Source organism: Plectropomus leopardus, chromosome 20 (genome assembly GCF_026936395.1).
Source record: "Plectropomus leopardus strain MGB_pleo_1.0 chromosome 20, ASM2693639v1, whole genome shotgun sequence".
Lineage (NCBI taxonomy): Eukaryota > Metazoa > Chordata > Actinopteri > Perciformes > Serranidae > Plectropomus > Plectropomus leopardus.
In genome coordinates this window covers 24,264,487-24,284,412 of record NC_142195.1, presented here as the reverse complement: position 1 = coordinate 24,284,412, position 19,926 = coordinate 24,264,487, and the positions used below count along the sequence as shown (strand labels likewise).

At 39.6% G+C, this 19,926-nt stretch overlaps 2 protein-coding genes across 4 annotated transcripts in view; one reads left to right on the top strand and one right to left on the bottom strand.

Moving 5' to 3' along the window:
• Positions 1-12,869, bottom strand: part of stxbp1a (syntaxin binding protein 1a) — a 39,009-nt gene extending 26,140 nt beyond the window's left edge. The window contains exon 1 of one of the 2 annotated variants that reach the window (XM_042509331.2): positions 12,753-12,869. In XM_042509331.2, coding sequence (XP_042365265.1) covers positions 12,753-12,789 — 37 coding nt within the window. In that variant the 5' untranslated portion in view covers positions 12,790-12,869. The remainder of the gene's footprint in view (positions 1-12,752) is intronic. The other variant, XM_042509332.2, reaches the window with a different exon arrangement.
• A 2,214-nt stretch (positions 12,870-15,083) lies between these two features.
• The window catches only part of niban2a (niban apoptosis regulator 2a), a 35,318-nt gene continuing 30,475 nt past the window's right edge, over positions 15,084-19,926 (top strand). For both annotated transcript variants that reach the window (XM_042509413.2, XM_088070803.1), the window contains exon 1: positions 15,084-15,361. In XM_042509413.2, the coding sequence (XP_042365347.2) occupies positions 15,307-15,361 (55 nt within the window). In that variant the 5' untranslated portion in view covers positions 15,084-15,306. The remainder of the gene's footprint in view (positions 15,362-19,926) is intronic.

Below are 19,926 nucleotides of genomic sequence, written 5' to 3'. Positions count from 1 at the left end.
CACTAAATGACAGAGATTCCCCGACTCAGCTTCAGACTATTTCCAGCATACTGTTCTCCAACGTGCCAAGTCAGGACAACAGCAGAACAATACAAAAAATGATGCACAGTATTTTATTAAGAAACAATTCTTTGACTTTGGAGCAATTGTTGAATCTGTGCTCAATGCTCATATTAAGAGTTGAAAATTAAAACCAGCTCACTTTTATTCCTAAAAAGTCGACTTGTTTTTCAACCAGCAGCGGCTCCAGGCTACAGGATGAGAGACTTCTAAAAACAAAGAAGCAGTGGGGATATCCGTCACACGTTTTCCCTTTTCCTCTGCAGCAGCTGATGTGTTTCCTCTTATTCTGTCCTGCAGCACTTTTCTGATAAAAGCAGCTCCTGGTCAGTCACTAAACTGATATACTAGTATAAAGGTGGTGTATTTTAAAAGTATTTCCAATGTTTACAGATTTTACCCTTCTCAAGAGAGAGTCTTTCACACATTAATGTTGATTAGAAAATAAAAATGTTTAATCTATATAATGCATTAAATACTCCCCTAAAGCTGAACTGAGGAGCAAAACCTTGGCAATCCATGTTGGTCAATGAAGGCATGCCGATTAGTAAAACACTAATCTTTACAATATTTTTGTAAAACTTCAACTTAGGGTTGATGTTCTGTACATGTTCTCTTTGTCAATTAAAAAACAATATGGGTTTGTAATATCGGCAGGAATTAGCACGTTGGCTGATTCCAATATTTACTTTTAAAGCCAATATCTGCCGATACTGATGACGTGTCGATATCATCGTGCATCTCCAAACAAAACGTGTTTAATCTGTCTGGTATAATGTAGACTACATAAATGGTTTGCAACTTTAGGAAGTTTGCAAAATTCTCCACAAAAACTTTGTTTTACTGTCATTAGAAAAGAGCTAATGAATTATTTCTATTAATATTTAAATGAAAAGAAAGATTTACAATTTTGTTGTAGACTGACACTATATTTCCAAGTTATTGCCTCACTCCTCTCATTTATCTCCTAAAAATCAAACTATGATGACAAAATAATAAAGTGGACGCTGCACTCTATCGAAACTGATGGTTAAGAATCAAAAGATCAAAATCATGTTCGGTAAAGACAGCACTGTGGATTTTTCCTTTCTGACCTCCTGATAGAGGCAGAACAATACAGGGCCGCACCAGTCAGACAGAAGGGAAGGGACCTGAAAAAACACTAAGCAACAGCTGTGTCAACCAAAGAGGCAGAGTGGCACAAACAAACACACTCCTCAGACGCAGCATAATCTCTCACATCCAGTTTAACAGGATACACATCCTTGTGACAAGGCAAGGACGACAACAAATACAGCCCACAGGCGCAACTTTTTTTTGGCAAGCCATGAAAAAATCAAATAATTAATCAAATGAATAGAAAAAGCTAATTAAATCTAAATTCAACATAGATCATATACATATACATTACTTTTTTTTTTTTACAAAAACAGACCACACACAGAGGGCATTTCACCCAGACGACAATATTCTGCTGCAACAAGAAACAGTGCTGTGTTATATGATACTGCCGACTGTATCAACATACATTCAGACCTGACTCTACACATTATACAGCAGTGAAGAGCTGACAGTTTCTCCTTTTGCCTCGTGGTTTACCCCCTTCAGGGACCTTCACCTATGAGTACATGACCCATTTTTTCTCTGGATCTCAGCTTCATACAGCAGCATCACTCCCAAGAGAATCTGACATGGCTGATCTTAAAGAGGCAGGCAGACATTTCAGCAGAGCTCCCTGCAGCCCACAATTTGTCAAAAAAAGCCTTAAAGCTTCACTTGCAAGGTTTCAATATTAAAAAGCCAATGTAAAAAAAGTTAAATAAAGAACACATGAAGTCTCTAGCATAGTTCATCAGTAAAATTATGCCGCACCTATACATCAGTTGCTATAGTGATATAGAAATAACTGTAATGGACAAATTGGAGGCAAATAACAATGTCATTTTATGGAGTCTGTTATTTTCTCTATCGGGACATGCTGAGCTCATAGTGTGTTAAAAAATAAAGCTAAAAATAATTAGTAAACTAATTTAATACTTGACATACTGTTAATTAACAAATGCCAGTTGCTGATATCTTTGAGAACAGATTAAGTCTAATTGTGATTTTAAATTTACTGTTACAGCTTCTGAAATGTGTCTTGTATTCTTGTCCTCCCTCTGGTAAGTTGTAGTGGGCATCTGTCATTATTTTTGGCACGTCCTGTCAACATATACAGATATTTTGCCAAATTAGTATTTATCTCTACGCTTTGGCCTCTCATCCAAAAGCAGAGTTTAAAGTCACTTGAACAGAGATTTTCAAAAACGCCTTGTAAGGTGCAGACATTTTTAAAATTTCAGCTACTTTGTACCCAAATGGACAAATAAAATTGATTGTTTGGGAAATTATGACATCATCTCCTCAATTCACAAATGTCCATTGTTGCTTGTGTAATGAGCATGTGCCAAAAATAATAACAATGACAGACTACTGGTCTGTTAAATGTTTAGTTAGCACTGTTCGGTCTAATGACTTTGATTGATGCTTTGCACTTAAAATTAGTATTGCTGCAACAGTCATGGATTGACGAAGCCGTCTGCTGTGCAAAGTGTAATTTGCCTTAAATCAGCATCTGCAGTTTAAATTTTACCAGAAATGACAGTTTTGAATCACATGGTTGAACCAGCAGGTAATGGGACAATTTAGAGAGGGGGATTTTTGTCAATGAGAAGTGGAAGGAAAGCTTATGCATGTCCAGAGCATCAACCATATCTTTTATTGAGCTCCGTCATTCTTATATGGAAGGGGAATCAACAGTGGGTGTAGTATTAGGTATTAAGGTAGCATTAGCCTGTACACTTTATTACTTTTGCGACCAGGGGAGTCTGCGGGAGACATGTGACGTCAGCGAGCTAGTCTGCTTTCATGGCCTAATATTAGTCTGCAGCCCGGTCAGACAGGCCTGCAGTTGCATAACAGCCCAGCCAGCCCCAACCAGCACAAGTTGGTTTTGAGAAAAGCAGAGGAGGATCGTGAGTTTGTAGCATTTTTAACCTCTAAGATTCATCTTATCAGAGGTCAGAGGTCATGCAGGTTCTGGGGAAGTCCAGGTCAGCCAGCCAAAACAGGAAATGGATTGGTGTGAGGACCCTTTCCCATGAACTGCACTGATGGGTGATGGGGAATTATGTACGGTAGCAGAGAAAAGGGAGAGTCTGAGTCGGACAGCAGATCTGTATATCTGTACTGTATATTAATGATAGTGGACTGATCTTTGGTGACTGTGTTTACAGTTTCTTGATTAACTCTCATGCAGTTTACATGAACTAACTACAACAGCCAATTTGAACAGATGCAAATGCAATCTGAGCAGCAAACTTCTATTTGGCTCGACACTTTATATTTTCAAAGGCTGTGAACCTAGCATTGCCAGGGCAGCAAGCAGTGTGAAAGCATCGAACATTGATAGTATAACATGGAAACAATTAACATATTAACAAAAACAGTAAATCTAAATGCAGCAAGACCTCAACATGCACAGGTAACAAGACACTGTCAAGTGGCCTGAAATACACTTGTGACACACATGGAGTTGTCAGCCACTCCTAGTATATACCAGACAGCAGGGAGCCTCTGTGACGGGAGAATCTGCCCTTATTAATCAACAGAAGTTGCTAATGCAGTAAAAAGATCATACTTTCTAGACCGTTTTGTATGTACAAATGCTGCAGGCTGTTTGTTCCTGTTTTCTTTGGGGTTTTTTTTCAGTTTGAAAAACTGAACTGCTCTCAAAGTTCATCCAAAATACTGCGTGTATTTAACATGCAAAATGCCAGCTGCGAAAAACAGTTTTTCAAATGCTCAAAAGAATGATTCTCCTGTTACACAAGACAACAAGCAGTTCAATGACATTTTGCAAAACGTGTGTTATAAAACTCCCACTGAACGCCCCCATAAAGAATTATTTTAGCAGTTCTTTTCAGTATCATATCAGTGTATCATATCTTTGTATTGGTTATGCTTATACTAAAAAGGAACATAAAGGGTCAATGAGGACAAAATAATTGAACAGCAGTGAGGAAGGGAATTTCTTATTCTCTCAAAAACCTAAAAAGGTATTCTGCAAATCCTGCATTATTTTTTTCTGTAATCTCTAGTAGGTATCTGTGAGATGTAAAATAATAACACGTTTTTAATTATCAATAAAATGTATTCAGAGCCACCAGCTTATCCCCATCAATCAAATCACAGTTCACTTTGTGAGCTTGTCTCCGGGTCAGAGTGTCTCTTTGGAGATGTGTGTTTTTCGCAAACTATTTATATTTCGAGAAAAGTGTCGCTGCAGTGTTATTTATTAATTCCTCCCTCACCCTCCACCTGCTGATCTAATAATGCAGGAGAGGAAAATGTGGGTGGAGGCCAAGAGTCCTCTTCCACTTCAGATCATTGTGATTCTCCAGAGACTCCGCCCTCACTACAGCGTACACGTTATGAACTATCAAAAAAAATCCCTGAGCGATTTACTCAAATCCCTCTCCTAATTACACCCCAAAGGTTCCCATTTTAATTGGAAATATAACACATTAAGGAAGCTAAGAATGCTTTAACCGCTGTTTCACTGAGACTTCAACATCACTTATTATAATGGTCACTGATTAATCATTTCTCCAAACAGATTAATCGGCTAACTGTCATCAGCAATCAATTAAACCAGTTCGGTGTTTACATGGTTGTTGCATTTTCTTTTGCACTCTACATTAACTCACCACCAGAGGCTAACTTTAGTATTTTTTAACCTGGCACCTATTTTCCAATGTTTTTGCATCTAAGTGACTAATGTCAAGAGTTTTTGAAATTGGTTCAGTATTGAGCCTTTTGTTTCTGTCAACTTTAGTTGCTTTAAGATGGTAAAATCACTGTTTCTTAAAGGGAGTCTGGTAGGTTTGCCAAAAGCAGTTTTGGGGCTGTTTCTGGTTAAACAGTATCTTGCTCTTATAAAAAAAGGTCTATTTCTGTAGGAATCCTTTCCATAATGAGGTCAGACACTTGGAAGAACAACCTGAGTCTGTCAGTGGCAAAAACATTTTAATACAGTGACTGTGCACAAATGCCTTTAAACATTTGAAGTGCAGCTTGTTTTGCTTAATACTGGACCAATATAAATGTGTTGTCTCCATTAGTCACTTTTACACGGCCTGTTCAAGACGGGAATATCGCGCTGATATGCTGCCTCGCCGTTCTGTATATTACGTGTAATCACGGAAAGGGTAGACAAAGTGGTCAAGCCTCTGAGCCAGGAACGGAAACAGTAACAGCCCCAAAACATTGTCTGTGTAAAACGTAAAGCCGGAAAGACGTGACCAAGGGCAGCATGGGTGTGATGTTTTAACATGTAATGTGTGCGACCCCCCGCGGGAGATTTAAAAAGCAGCTGTAAGCAATTAGAGGTTTACTTAAAGGAGAACAGCAGCCACAAATGTCAACAAATTAAGGAAAACAGTGAGAATTGGGAGCTCCTCACCCTCTAAGCAGAGGATGAGATCAGTCGCCATATAACAAAGAAGGCAAATGATTGCAATTGCCATGATATTGTTTAGAAAGCGCTGCCGATGCATGTGTTACATGTCACGCTAGCAGCCAATGCCGTTGTGTTCACACAATGTAGCAGAATGATGCCGCTGTCGTTTGGTTCTGTGTAAACATGCAAAGGAGGCATAAAGAAGGAACTTAGTAGTAGTGGCCCTATGTTTTGGAAAGGGCTTTAGACACAAAAACATGGGAAAATAGGGTCCAGACTGAAACATCTGGAGTGGAGCTGGGAAACAACTCACAATAGGACAGGATGCTGAAAATGGCAAGCAGTTTATAATACACTGTAGGAAAGCAGGTGATGCACTGTAACGCTGCAGGCCTGAAATGCTCTTAGTGCTCTGCAGTCTCCTCCTTCTTAATGTACAGCATAAGGGCCAAAATCAATATAAATTTGCATATGAAATCCTTTTAAAGTTAAAGCAGCTTGACACATCACCATCACGTCATGCTATCCTTTCTCATTAATCTGAGTTTCCTCTTTTGTTTTGTCACTGGAACACCAGAGCATCTTGGCTGGCGCTACTTGGCTTTCGAACTGCACTGATGATCTATAAGTAGATATTTCTGTAGCACAAATGTCTTCAGTGTATGTGTATGCAAAAGCAGGATGGAGGGAGCAGTCACGTGCTGCTGAGAGGAGTGGGAGGAGGAGGTCGTCTGCCAGCTCTGACACAGCACTCTTCCTCAGTGAAAAGGAAGGGGAATTCATTAAGAATATGAGCCACTGTAACGCTGAATTAGACAGCTCTATTTCAGCCAGCAATTCATGCTCTGTAACCACAGCAACATGACATTTCAGCATGGATTCATTTGGGAGTGTGTGTGTTTGTGGCGTGCATGTGTATTTGCAGTGTGTGTGTGTTTTACGGAGGCCCAGGGGCTGCGGGCACTGCGTCAGACTCTGAACCCAGACGATGCGATGCTCTGGTTCAGTGATGCTTCCAAGGTCAGATGAAAGCTTTGTGTGTGTGTGTGTGTGTGTGTGTGTGTGTGTGTGTGTGTGTGTGTGTGTGTGTGTGTGTGTGTGTGTGTGAGCACGTGTTTGTGTGTATGCGCAGCTAAGTGCATGCACATGCCCTTCTCTATCTGTTACTCCCTCCTCCTTCTTCTCCACTACAAAGCTCCACACAGGGAGGAGTAAACACACACCTGCCTGCTTCCAGATAACTTTCAAATAAGAACAAACTGACTCATTACAACCAATCAGATATCTTAAGGAATAGTTCAACATTTTTGGAAATGTGCTTATGTCAATCTTTTTCAAAACTTAAATAAGATGCTAGCAGTTACCCCCTTTTCAAGCATACACGAGAGCTGGACTTCCCAGATATTCCTGAATGATTAACCACGTATTTCAGGGACGTCAAATTGTGATGTGACTGGCAGTTTTCTAATGAATAATCATTATGTTATTCTTTAATATTTTGTTGTACTTTTATCATTCTACACATATATTTACATATTTTTCTGTTTTTATTTTTATTACTCTTTTTTTTGTTTTTGCCTTGGTGCTGATTTGATTTGTAGTATTTGTCTGTCTTGGTCCTTTCTTGGTTTTGTATTGTTACTATTTTATTTATTACTACTACTTTTGTTTCATCACTATTGGATTGAGTAATTATTTGTCATTTTTTAATGTTTCTATTTGCAAAAAAATCAATAAACAGACTGTGGAAGAAAAAAGATGCAAGTAATCTCACAGCTGTGTTATGTACATAGCTAAAGTCAGAATCATTTAATGGAGCTTAACATAAAGACTGGCAAAGGGAGGAAACAGCTAGCCTGGTTATTTTCAAAATTTCAAAATAAACTGTACCAACACTTCTTAAACTCTGTTTACCCATCTGCCCACAGTGCTCCTGTCCTGTGCAGTGTCTCCAGCTAGCGCACAGATTCCCTGATACTATCAATAAGTACAGTTTCTAATTGTGTTCTCTGTACAGGGACAACAAACCAAACCTGGTTACCTCACTGTGACGTCAAGACTCTCAGAAGCTGCATAGTCACTTTGCCTGTCTTTGTTTGCCAAGATATTGAACTTTGGACAGACCCAGGGAAGCCGTTTTCCTCTGCTTCCAGTCTATGCTAAGCTAGGTTAGCCACATCCTCACTCCAGCTCTGCTCCTTAGCAACACATGACAGTGGCATCCTTCTCTCATCTTTCCTAACAAGACAGTAAATGATTGTATTTCCTAAAAGGTCAAACTTGAATGTTCTTAAAGTCTTGCAATAAGAGATAGGACTAAAAGACACAACATTACTCATGAATACTCAAAATTACTAAGATTAAACACCAGGTATTACTAACAAATTGACTGACATATTTAACAAAAGCCTTGTTTCTTGTTACAACACTTAACAATACAATTTAAATGTATCCTTAATGCCAAAGAAGATCCCAATATGGCATATATGTCATAGAAACCGTGGAAAAACTGACAATTTTTCCAGACAAAAACTGGTACAGTTTTGCCCCACCTCTGCATTCATAGACTTATCCTTAAAAGGGACAGTTCAACCCAACACCAACAATACAGACAGCGTGCATCTTAGTCCAAAAATGCTTGTACCAAAGAACTAGTCAACATTACAGCTCAGATGAGGAGGACGCCATTAATAGTGTCATCTCGTGCTGTCATCACCACAAAGCTCTCATGAGTAAATGCACGCTTTCTTCTGCATGGTGATAAGGTTGGCGGGTGTAATTAGGTAGAAAGAAAATAGTTCCTACATGAAACTGCTTACAACAAGGTCTGTGGATTATTTTGAGTAACTGGATCATAATTTCTGGAAAGAGACACTGCTGTTAAGTTTTTTGAAATATATTTTCTGGCACCTGAAGAACCACAAACTGAGTGGCATCTAGTTCCATTATACTGAAGAAAAGACAGACATCTCTAGGACCGATGTCTCCAGCATTCAACATCTCACATGAAAACAGTCTAGATTGACAAATAGACTGATCTGGGTTTCAACTGTCTCTTTAGCATGTGAGATCAATACCAAGGCAAACCTTTTATGCAACCAATGCTAACAGTGCAATATACTGTACTTCTGCATTTTTGGATAACAACCAGCTGATATCAGTGATCTGATCGGCTGACTGATAAGTAAAGTGATCGAAATACTACAAGGAGAAAGTAAAATGTTGTGTTCAGGGTGGAATCGGAGTTAAGTGAGTGTAAAGCCTCATTCCCATCGCACAAAAAAAACACTAACACCCGGTAACTTCTGGCTTTTTAATGCAATGAGAGGGTGTAAAATCAGCATTCACACCCGGGTCAAATGACTCATGCAACGACGCACTGTCACTAATTACCATCTGTCTCCTCCAAAGTAGCATTAAAACACGGATCCAAATACATCTGCACCGAGTTTCAAAGAGAGGAGGAATAGGTAAGACATATACAAAGAGAAGAAACCACTGAAAAGTTTCCAAAAACCTCTGTTCCTACTGCTGTCTACTGTTTACCTGTTCTCCTGCCTGTCCGTGACGTCGCACGGACAACAACCCACATACACACAAAAGCTCACAGACAGGCAAACTCATGTGCTCCAGCGGTGTGTTCACTAACAGTGGGAAAGCAGTCAATCACATATATTTAGTGCAGTTACTCGTGTTTGGAAAAAAAAACGCGTGCATGCGCTAATTTTAGTAGAAAAGGGGTATTAGCCAGTAACTATGGTATTGCAGTGTCAAACCGTTCTTGTCTGGGTCAACAGGGCCTCTTGAGAAATATAAGGAACGGACATGAACACCTGCAAAATATAACAAGATCCACTACAACAACTCTACATGCATTACGCTGTAATGTTCACTTTCTGAATGTTAGAAGCAGAAAATTGTTTCTTTTTTAATCACAGAGTTAAAGCATCTGCATTGTTTTTAATTGAGTATCTACCCACTCATGGTGTTACTGGCTGCTGAGATCTCAATCATTCAGCTTTATTTTTCCTTCTGCTGCTCTCTGGGTGCTGATGCTCATATACAGTCATGAAAAGGGAGGGTGAAGCTCTGCTTGCTGCCCATCCCCCCTCCTTCATCCCGGCTGCTATATCCACTGCTGCAGAGAAGACCCATGATGGTGTTGCCCTCCCTCTCTGCCCCCTCCACCAATCCCATCCCAGTTTCACCTCAGCCAAACAGAGCGCAGGTGTTGCCTGCTGCGTTCCTGCCTTTACCTACTGGGAAACATGCACAAGTGTTTACATTGTTCCGGAAAGGACGACTCGACACTCAGAGCCTGCGTGTGACCTGCCTTTAGTTGTACAAACTGGGTTATATAATAGCCAGTTACAAGGCTTAAATAATAATGTAGAACATATGGGAATATTTGACACGTGACGATGAATTGTGTAAGGTTGTGGACGCGCAGTTGATATCATATCTATCAAATTTTAGTCTAGTGGCCATCTTTTTTTTTTTTTCTTTTTTTTTTGCAAAATTACCGAAAAATCTTATCATGAGCGTGACTACCACTGATGCAGGCCGTAAAAAAAAAATGCAGGTCTGCATTCACATACTTATTGTCATTAACCACAATATAGCACTATAGGCGAAGCAATATTTCTTTATTTTAAACAAAATCTGCATTACTTTCACAACAGAGCTGGCCTGTAATTCTGTATCATTAGTGGAACTTTATCATAACAATGTGATAATATACATAGCCTAATCAAAAACTAGCTATTTAGTCAAAGTTTTTGACTGGGACATATCTTTTTTTTTTTTTTTTTTTTTTAATAACACTGGAGCACAGTTATTTGAATTGAACATAAGTTTGATCGCTGGATATATGAATTTGTCCTAATTCTAAATATTATGTCATCTATCATTAATTACATTAGAACTTGACTGATATATCGATAAGCTTTTCTAAGCGTTTCTATCAGCCGATACTGGCCCATCACAGATACATTGTTATTAGCTTACATGCTGTCCAATAAGCACAGTATGAAAAGTTTATTTTCAACAGAACATGAAGCAGAAAAAGATGCTAAGAGTAATTCATATTGATCAAATTTCCAATTAAGTTTACAATTTCAGTGCACGGATGACCTTGACAATAAAGTTAAACTATAAAGTATAACCATATCTGAGGGATAATTGCATTGTATACTTGCATTTATATAAAATATTATTGTCTGGGGCGCCCATTAGCTCACCTGGCAGAGTGGGCGCCCCATTTACAGAGGCTGTATCCTCGCTGCAGCTGCTGCAAGTTTAACTGCAGCCTGCGGCCCTTTGCTGCATGTCATCCCCTCTCTCTCACCCTTTCACACATAAGCTGTCCTGTCCCAATATCATTAATAATAATGATTATAACAAAAATAATAATAATCCGCAAATAGATCAATATTGGAATTTTTATGCCTGAATAGTGGTATCCACCCCAAAACTCCAGTGTCGGTCATCAGACTCTAAATTATATTATTTCTTTAACCATATCCACCACCCTACTAAATAGCCACAGTCACAGTCACAGTCAGTTCCATCAGTCACTACAATGCTTCATTATACCTATCATATAATATCACATCATGCTCTTGGCTTTAAAGTTACATTCTTTAATTTTTAACCATTTGTTTTACAGGCTTAACTCTTGCTCCATGTGGGAGGCCTGATTCCCAGGTAAAGCACAAACATTTTTAACCTCCATCACATCATAGCACAAAAATGCTGCCTCTTTGTAAGGCTGAGGAGGTGGATGTGTATTTGTGCGTGTGATGGGGTGGGGGCCTAAAGATTTTGCAGCAGGACACGACTGTAATACATCACCGATCCTGAAACCATTTCAGAAATTTAGAGATTCAGCAATCTTACTGCCAGAGGGGGGGACATTACTACAGAGCGAGTGGATTTCTGTAGTGAAATGTGAAACCAAAATCAATAAGACGAACAGCAGATATCAAATGAAGCAAATCCTGCACCATGGGCAGGCCACGTTTAAAACATAGAGAACATGCATCTGAAGAAATTACGGATTAGACACCTTTCTGTAAATTAAATGGCCCCTGTGAGTCTTTACCTCACTATGCAGGCCTGCCTGACATAATCACAACCACCAACACTTGCACCCAGTTGACCCTGCTGAGCAGGATCGAGCTGCGCCTCCATGTTCAGGCCTGCATCAGCACCACACAGCGACACTACTGGAGCATCAGCCCAAATTAATGAGTCTAAATAGCAGAATCAGTCCTGTACATGAGTCTGCAGCGTCCTAATGATGCAAGATTACACAGACTGGGTTTGATCGGTGGCGCACCGCCAGCAAAGGGCATCATGATGATGGAAGGGCATTCACTGATCGTTAGACGGTATAGGCCTGCAGATAATGCGGAATTTCTTGCGTAGAGGCGTTTTAAATGCAACTTTCTCGCATTGGATGCAATCCGCCATTAATGTGAGCGGAGCTGAGAGCAGCTTTATTCGGCTCTGAGGAGCTCCGGTTCGAAAAGGCTGTTTTACGCAACCGCTTCATGCCCCTCCATCAGAGGGGTGAGGCACTGCTGAAATCAGGAAATCCCGCGAATGGAGAGTGTTAATCTCCAGCCACTTTATAACCAATTGCATTACATAAGATTATTGACTCTAATTAGCTAGCCAAGGCGTGAGAGGCAAGTGTCTGCGGTATTTTAGAGAGCACAATTCAGGCAAAACTGTTTATGTTGCAGCAATGCAGCGAAGATTATTCCTGAAATAAACGCTGATTGGTGCTAAAAGGGCGTATGTGGGATACATTTGCTTCCAAGCTATCTGCATCCTTATTGAGAATGATGCCTACATTCATGTGTAGGCTAATCATCGCTTGTTAAATCCGTTTTCAGGTCTCCGCCGCTTGAAATACAATTGCGCATCCGCACCGCAGGAGCCTGATGAGACAAACCAGCCTCTGCAGGTTTACTACAGCTCCCTCACTACACGGCTGGACTTTACAATGAGATACAATGGTACACCAAGAGCACAACCTTCATCATCATCATCATCATCACCCAGATGCACAAGCCTGACATCCGCATCCTGCAAAAACGCACATACAAACAACCGCAATTGCGCGCACACCGCAGCGCAGCATCTCACCCAATTATAAGCCAAATACTGAAGAAAATTAGCTTACTTTCACCGACCACCGCCTTTAATCCGATAGGTGCCATGATGCTGCTGAGTGTTGGACTGACTGCTCTCCCTCTCTCTCCCTCCTCTCTGTGTTCACCTCACAGCGCTGCGGAGGAGCCTCCAGTTGCAAACGTCACTGCGTATCCTTCCGCATCTTCCCCTCATTGGTGCTGCTAGATGTTTGGCTACAACTGCGACTTATTACCTTAATATTATAGCAGTAACGGGGGGCATTTTTCAGCAAGACGGGTTCATTTACTTTTGGGACTTTAACTGCAACGTACTGACAATACTTCTTACTTTTAGTAAAGTGGGGTTTTGAATGCACAAGGGCACTAGAAAAAGCATCTTTGGAAATTTGTTCCTGTTCTTAGTATTTTTAATCTGCATGCTTCCACCTAGCACTTAAATCACACTTAAATGCTGCATGTAGTGTCTTGATTAAAATTAATTGTTATATCTCTCGAGAATGAGACCCCATGTCTCAGTGAGATTGCCTGTATAAATAAAGGTTAGATTAAAATAAAAACATACTGTTTAACCCTTTAAGACCTGGAGCAACATCACTTTCCCTGTACTGCTTTCAGATGCCTTTCACAAGTTTTTAAACATTTGAGTCAAAATGGTGCAATTCCTTTCAGAAACGTGGGGAAAAAGGCAATTAAAAACGTTGTAAGAAATGTTCCACAAACTGCAAATTGAAAAGCTAGGGAAAACTATACTTAACTATACTATATTAAAAATTGTTACAGAATTATTATAATTTTTTAAAGAATCCTTCAACGGTCTCTTTTGTAATCTTTTTTACAAATGTATTTATTTTACTAAGTTCAGGAAATTTTCTTGTACGTTTTCCTAATTTCTTGCTAATTTGGGGGGTTATTTTGTTTTTTGTTGCTCATTGCCTTCTTACCATGTTTTTCAAATAAATTAATTAACCTTTAAGTAACATCCAGCACCAAAGGAGGTGAAAACTATAGCTATCTATATATTTTAAGTTCTGATGGGACTTGGCAATATCAGTATTGCATATGAGATATCATCTTAGATTTTGGATGTCATAAGTCTCTTTTCCTGGTTTTAAAGGCTGCATAGAAGTAAAGTGATATAATTTTTTGAACTTATCAACCTTCTCTAGCTGTTATTTGCTTACCTTAACCATCACTAGGTCCACATTAATGATGGTTATTTATCAAAAATGTTCCTGTTTAAATATTTTGTAAAAGCATGTAAACCCTACAATATTTTTGCAAAACAAAATATTGTGATAATTGATTTTCTCCATATCACCCAGTCCTATTAACACTATAGTTTAAACCCCTGCCTTTTACCTATTTATTGTAGAGGGATCCATTTTCAGCACCTTATTTGCATGTTATACTGGAGGCATTGAGCTGATCAAATATTTTTGTGAAGATCATTGTGCTCTAACGGCATAAAACCAAACTTTGGGGTGCATAACTACATAAAAAACTGCAAACATTGTGATAATTAGTAGAGATTAACAGTAATCCATTAATCTTTTTATTATGGATTATTACTGTGGTTTGATTGATTACTGCATTTTCTTAACATGAACCCCAAGACGAGCAGCTGCTGCGGTCAAGGCACAAAGTAATGGGGATCCAAAGCAGCTTTAAAGTCTCTTACTGGTAATATAGTTAACAAAACTATTATGAGAATATTAAAGTGACTTCAGCACTAAATCTGCCATAATCTATGAAAATATTGTGCAAGTTTGTTTAATTGAAGGTTGGTTTCAGATCTATCTTCCCTGTTAGCATTAGGCTATTTATTATGTAAAATAATGTAGAAACTAAGGGATTTGTATGACTTTGAAGTGAGGTTGGCAGCAATGGATTCAGGCCCATCTCCATTTTAAACAGTCGTGAAACAGCGTGGCCACAAGGGGGAAGCATGCATCTTTCTGCAGGAAAACGCAAACACGGGGCATCATGGGAAACGAGTTTTCCCTTACAATATATCCGCTTATTTTAGGCTTCTACCTAGTATTGAATTGAAATTCATTAAATCCGCAATAAAGCCAATAACTGTTTTTAAAATAATTTACATTTCTTTGGAGTGATCTTCATATACACTACATAGGGGTTTGTTATATGAAAGTCATATTCCTAAATTATGAATTAAACGCCAAATGCAGCCGGGTTGCTTCTAACATAACACCGTAAATATTAAATATACTGTCACTACACTGAGCTCCTGGTGCTGGCCACACCCTTGGCAGGGCCGCAAGAACACGTTGAACCAGTGATGACTCCCAGAGGGTGTGTCCTGCCACTGTGAACCAGACCAGTGTTCACCTCCTCCTCCTGCTTCTCACCGGGCGGGGAGTCGTCACCTCGCCGCAGTCCTCCTCCGCAAAGCGGGAGAGAAGACACGCAGCAGCAGCGCCAGCGCCGTGCGCCTCTCAGGAGGAGAGCTATTATCCCAGCGGACACAGTCGGATTTCAGACTATACTGGAAAAATTACTAAAGCCTAACTTTTTTTGGTAACCAGCCCGGATACTTGCAGGATCTGAGTCTCTGCTGTAACCATGGGGGACGTGGTTTCCTCTCACCTGGATGAGAGCAGGCGGGAGATGATTACAGGTAAGAGAGGAGTGGCGGAGCTGCAGCTGAAGGGCGAATTCAGACACTTTCACATTGACTGAAGTTCCGCAAAAGTTAGTTTATTCAAATCCAAAATAGCACTGACATTTTTGCATCAAAGTAATTTACTTTGCAGTTTATGTATCCTTTCCTAAAATGGCTTAAATTTCGTAAATATGGGGCCTTGGAATTCATCCAGATGTTTTTAATATGTCCATTTCAAAACATATTATCTGATTGTCTTTCTGCCAGAAAGCTTATGTGTGGAAAAAGCTCTAATATAATTACACTATCTTTGCATCATTTGTTAGAAAATAAGATAAGTTTATTTATCTAAATGCTGCTCAGAATTAAATTTAACACTGATTTCACTATAACCAAATTTGGGGGAGAAAAAATTGGGGGAAAAAGACCTGACATCAGCTACTTGGGCTTAAGGGAGAGTCTTTTGCCCAAATATTTACTTAAATATAAAACATGACTTTTAGATAATGGTTGTATTCTGTGATTTTCTTTCTTTTTTTTAACTTAGCTATTATTTTTAGATTTAACAATGCAACGTCAGAAAAAAAAGGATTCATACAATTGTACCTTTGATGTCTTAAAACTTTTAAGACTTATGAAAAATTATTTTAGGACCAATTAAGACCTTATTTTCAGATTGATCAGTTCAATGCCTTTTAAGATTTTTTAAGGATCCACAGGGTCCCTGGGTAAAATACATTGACTCTGATATCTGCAGACACCCAGCTTTTAATGGAATTATTTTTTGTTTACGCCTCAAAAAGTGTCACCCTTTCCTGTTTAATTTTAGGTCAAAGCTTCTCATATATATCAATATATTGTTGCTCTGCTCAGCTTGAACACTTGAATAGCTCCCCCGAATCCCATCCCTGCAGCAGGCCTATTTCTTAGAGAGATAATAACTAGGTTTCCCAAAGGCGCGCATGTTTGTATAAGTTCGGGACTGACTGCTATTTAAGTCTCAGATTGCTGCAGCCTCCCACTGTGAACTGTGCAGGTCTGTGTGATTATTTCAACAAGGCATGCGAGCAGAGGGAAGCGTGCAGAAGCTGAAGCACTTCCATGAATCTTCTGGAAAATTTAAGACTGTCATTGCTAGAAGTAGTTTGGCAATGTGTTTAAGGTCCAAAACATCTTAGGAAAAGGGATTAGACTTGCTTGTTTCCGTTTTTAGCTGCTTTTTAGATCCTCCAGAGTTGTGCTTTGCAGAAACTGTTGTTTGAGAATCATTTGTATGTTTCTTCAGGATCGTAGTTGTGGTGTATTTTGGCACAAATACTTGCATGAGGAAACCACTTCTGGAAACTAAAAGCTATGTTCTTGAGGTCCAGACACTCAGTTTGTTTGTTGTTGCTGTTTCATGTGAACCAGAAAGGGAGATGCTGCTAGGAATAGTTTAACATAGGAAGAATAACATTGTTAGAGGCTGGCTTTTGTGGCGGAGGTTTCTCTGTTTACTTCTGTTCTGTATGTTAATTACGGTTTATGTGAAGCAATCATGACTGATTGTGGTTTTGCTAAAATGATTTCAAAATTAATTGACAACACATTTGATCATTGTTTAAACCACCTCAAGGACAAATGTGTGTGTATGGCCTGTCTTTTCTCTTTGGACTGTTATTATAGGAAAATTATGTAATTTGAAGACATCACCTTGGGCTGAGGGAAATATTTGCGAAAGCCACAACTTTTTCACAATAACTAAATAGTTCACTGCTTATAAAAAAAAAACTTGATTCATCGGTATAGAATATAAATGTGTTTGCCACCCTATAATGCACTGACACTGCCCTATATCTGATGTCATCCTACAGGTAGGCCTCTACAAAATAGAGGAATATGCAGCCTGTCAGCTTCACAATGAGCTGAAAAGAGCTGTAAACAAAGATTAAAGATGTTGAGTATGAAAGCTTACCCTTGACCCTGGGAACGGCTGGTGTGACAAAGTAATCTCGTCTCAAAAGGCCCACTTCAGTAGCTTTTCTGGAGCTTCACTGCATGTCATCAGTGAATGGAGCTGGCTCGGGTGACAAGGTGTATAAACGTTGGTCCATTTGGGAAATCTAAAAATTAAAAACATGAACACAATCATTTTCAGTATTCAGCTAGATTACTTAAAGTAATGCAATATTTTCTGTTTATGGGTCTGGCTGCCAAAAAGCTATACATGAAAAGATGAGTCAAAGGGAGAGGAGGAGGGGGAGATGAGTGAAGCTGCAGAGGTAACGCAGGTAGAAACATGCCACAAGATGAATAGCTGAAACTGCTGTGTGGCTCTCACAAAACATCCCTCTATCATCTGTACTCATCTATCTGTGGGTCTTTAGCTCTCTTCTTTGTATGAATGCATGCATGTACACATGAATAGCAGAACAAACAGCATAGTGTGCATGTGCATGTGTGCGCGTATGTGTAAGTGTGGGGGAGTGAGAGGGAGTGAGTGAAGACTACTCAGCATTTCTGTATTGGGAGTCTTGTTTGGAGTGTGTACCTCCCAACAAGGTGATTTCTTCATCCTCGCTAGCAAAGCACATTCTTAGAAAATTGTCTCCTCCCTCGCAACAGATGCAATATGCATTTAAGATGTATGATGTCATGCTTGTTTGTCTACAGATTAAGTAAATTCAACCACAGTGGTGATGTTTGAGTTACGAGACTTCTATGCTAAAAAGCCACGCCCTGCATTAGGAAAGATGACCTAGCATAAACATTTTCTCGAAAAGGAGTTGTTAAAGAATCTAATGATTTTTTTGAAAGTTACAAAAGTACATACTACAGAAAATCCTATAAAAAGTTTCAACAAATATCAGGGAAACTCATCTCTGATGCAATATTTAGAGGAAATAATCTACTCAAAATTCACCATAATTGCTAATTTAACAGAAACTTCCTGCAGTTAGGCATTGGGGTTCATTGTACAGTTTCAGTTATTCTAGACAGTCATAAATTGAATATAATATGAAACGTCCCAAAATTATGTCAATTACGATCCATTCGTGATAGTACCTCCAAATGTCCCTCAGGTTTAGTATTAGTAATCTAATTTGTATATTTAAGTAATCGTATCTGTAAGTAGTTAGAGTTGTTTTTTTGTTTATTTATTTGCTTCTTTTCTTTTGTTTTTGATAAGTATCTTTGTACTTCTCCTTTTTAAAATTATATTTTTAAATGCATGAATGGAAACCTGATACATTTTTGAAACTGCATTTGTACTGTAATTTGAACATCTGTTTACAAAAACAAATCTGTGCAAAAAAACTATGCCAGTTCTACAGGAGTCATCAGTTCACTAAATGATAGTAAAGGAGCCTGTTAGAGAAAAGGTTGAGAACCACTGTACACGGATCAGCCACGCACTAGGTTTTGACCTAATTTTCAAGTATGTGTTAAAGAACAAGACTGCAACTAAACACAAGCAAAAGCAAGGAGTGGATAGTACAGACATTAGCTTATGTCAACATCTCATATTTCGGTTGTGCATTTTACTGGTTACTAATAACAAAGTAATGTTTCTGAAGAGATTATTTAACACCCTTTAAAGCTGTTTGGCTAAAATGCTAATCCTTCTTTGTGAAACATTCCTCACAGCTGCTTCAATAAGAAGTGATCACAGTTTTTCCTAGGTGCTGCTTCACCTCCTTTACTAGCACTGGTTCCCTCCCAGTCAGAGAGGTGAAGTTCGACAAACAAACACCAGAACAAACACCATGTTCAAGCATAGGAGGATTCATAAGTTTACTTGGGACCAGAACACCCTTGGCTAAGAATAACAGATCTGCAGCTGTATGTCTTGGACACCTGGGTCAAGAGGGGAGCAGCAGAGCTAACTGATCACCTCCTGGTGGTGAGTTGGACCAGGTGGCAGGGAAGACCCAAATGTATAGTGAGGGTGAAGTGGAGTGTCTGGCCAAGACCCCTGTCCATAAGGTCTTTCACTTTCATCTCTGGAGAATTTCTCATGCATGTTGTGGCATGTTATTGGCCTGAAGGGTCTCCTAACGATGCAGACAGGTACAAGGAAGCCAGAGGGGCTGCGGCTTTGGTGGTGGCTGAAGCAAAAACTTGGGTTTGGAGGGGTTTTCAGGATTGCCTGAGGCTGTCTTCAGTACGGGAGGAGACCAGCAGACCCCAACTAGGATATTGTCAAGCAGTGGGAAGAGCACTTTGAGGAACTCTGAAATTTCACTAACACTTCCTCTGTGGAGGAAGCAGAGTTTTAAGGCTCAGGGGAGGCCTCACCTCATCCCTGGTAAGGGTCTCAGGTAGTTAAAAAGCTCTTTAACGGAAAGGTGCCAGATGTGGATGAGATTCTCCCTGAGATGCTGAAGGCTCTGGACATTGTACAGCTGTCTTGGCTGGCATGTCTCTTCAAGTTTTGATGGAGTTTGGAACAATGCCTGCAGAGTGGCATACCTCGGTGTTGGATGCCATTTTTTAAAAGGGAGACTGGAGGGTTCATTGACGTGAGAATGGCGCATGGGATCGGATGGCTGACTGGTGCACCATTAGCAGCTCCATTGTGGTACAACTTTCACCTGGCG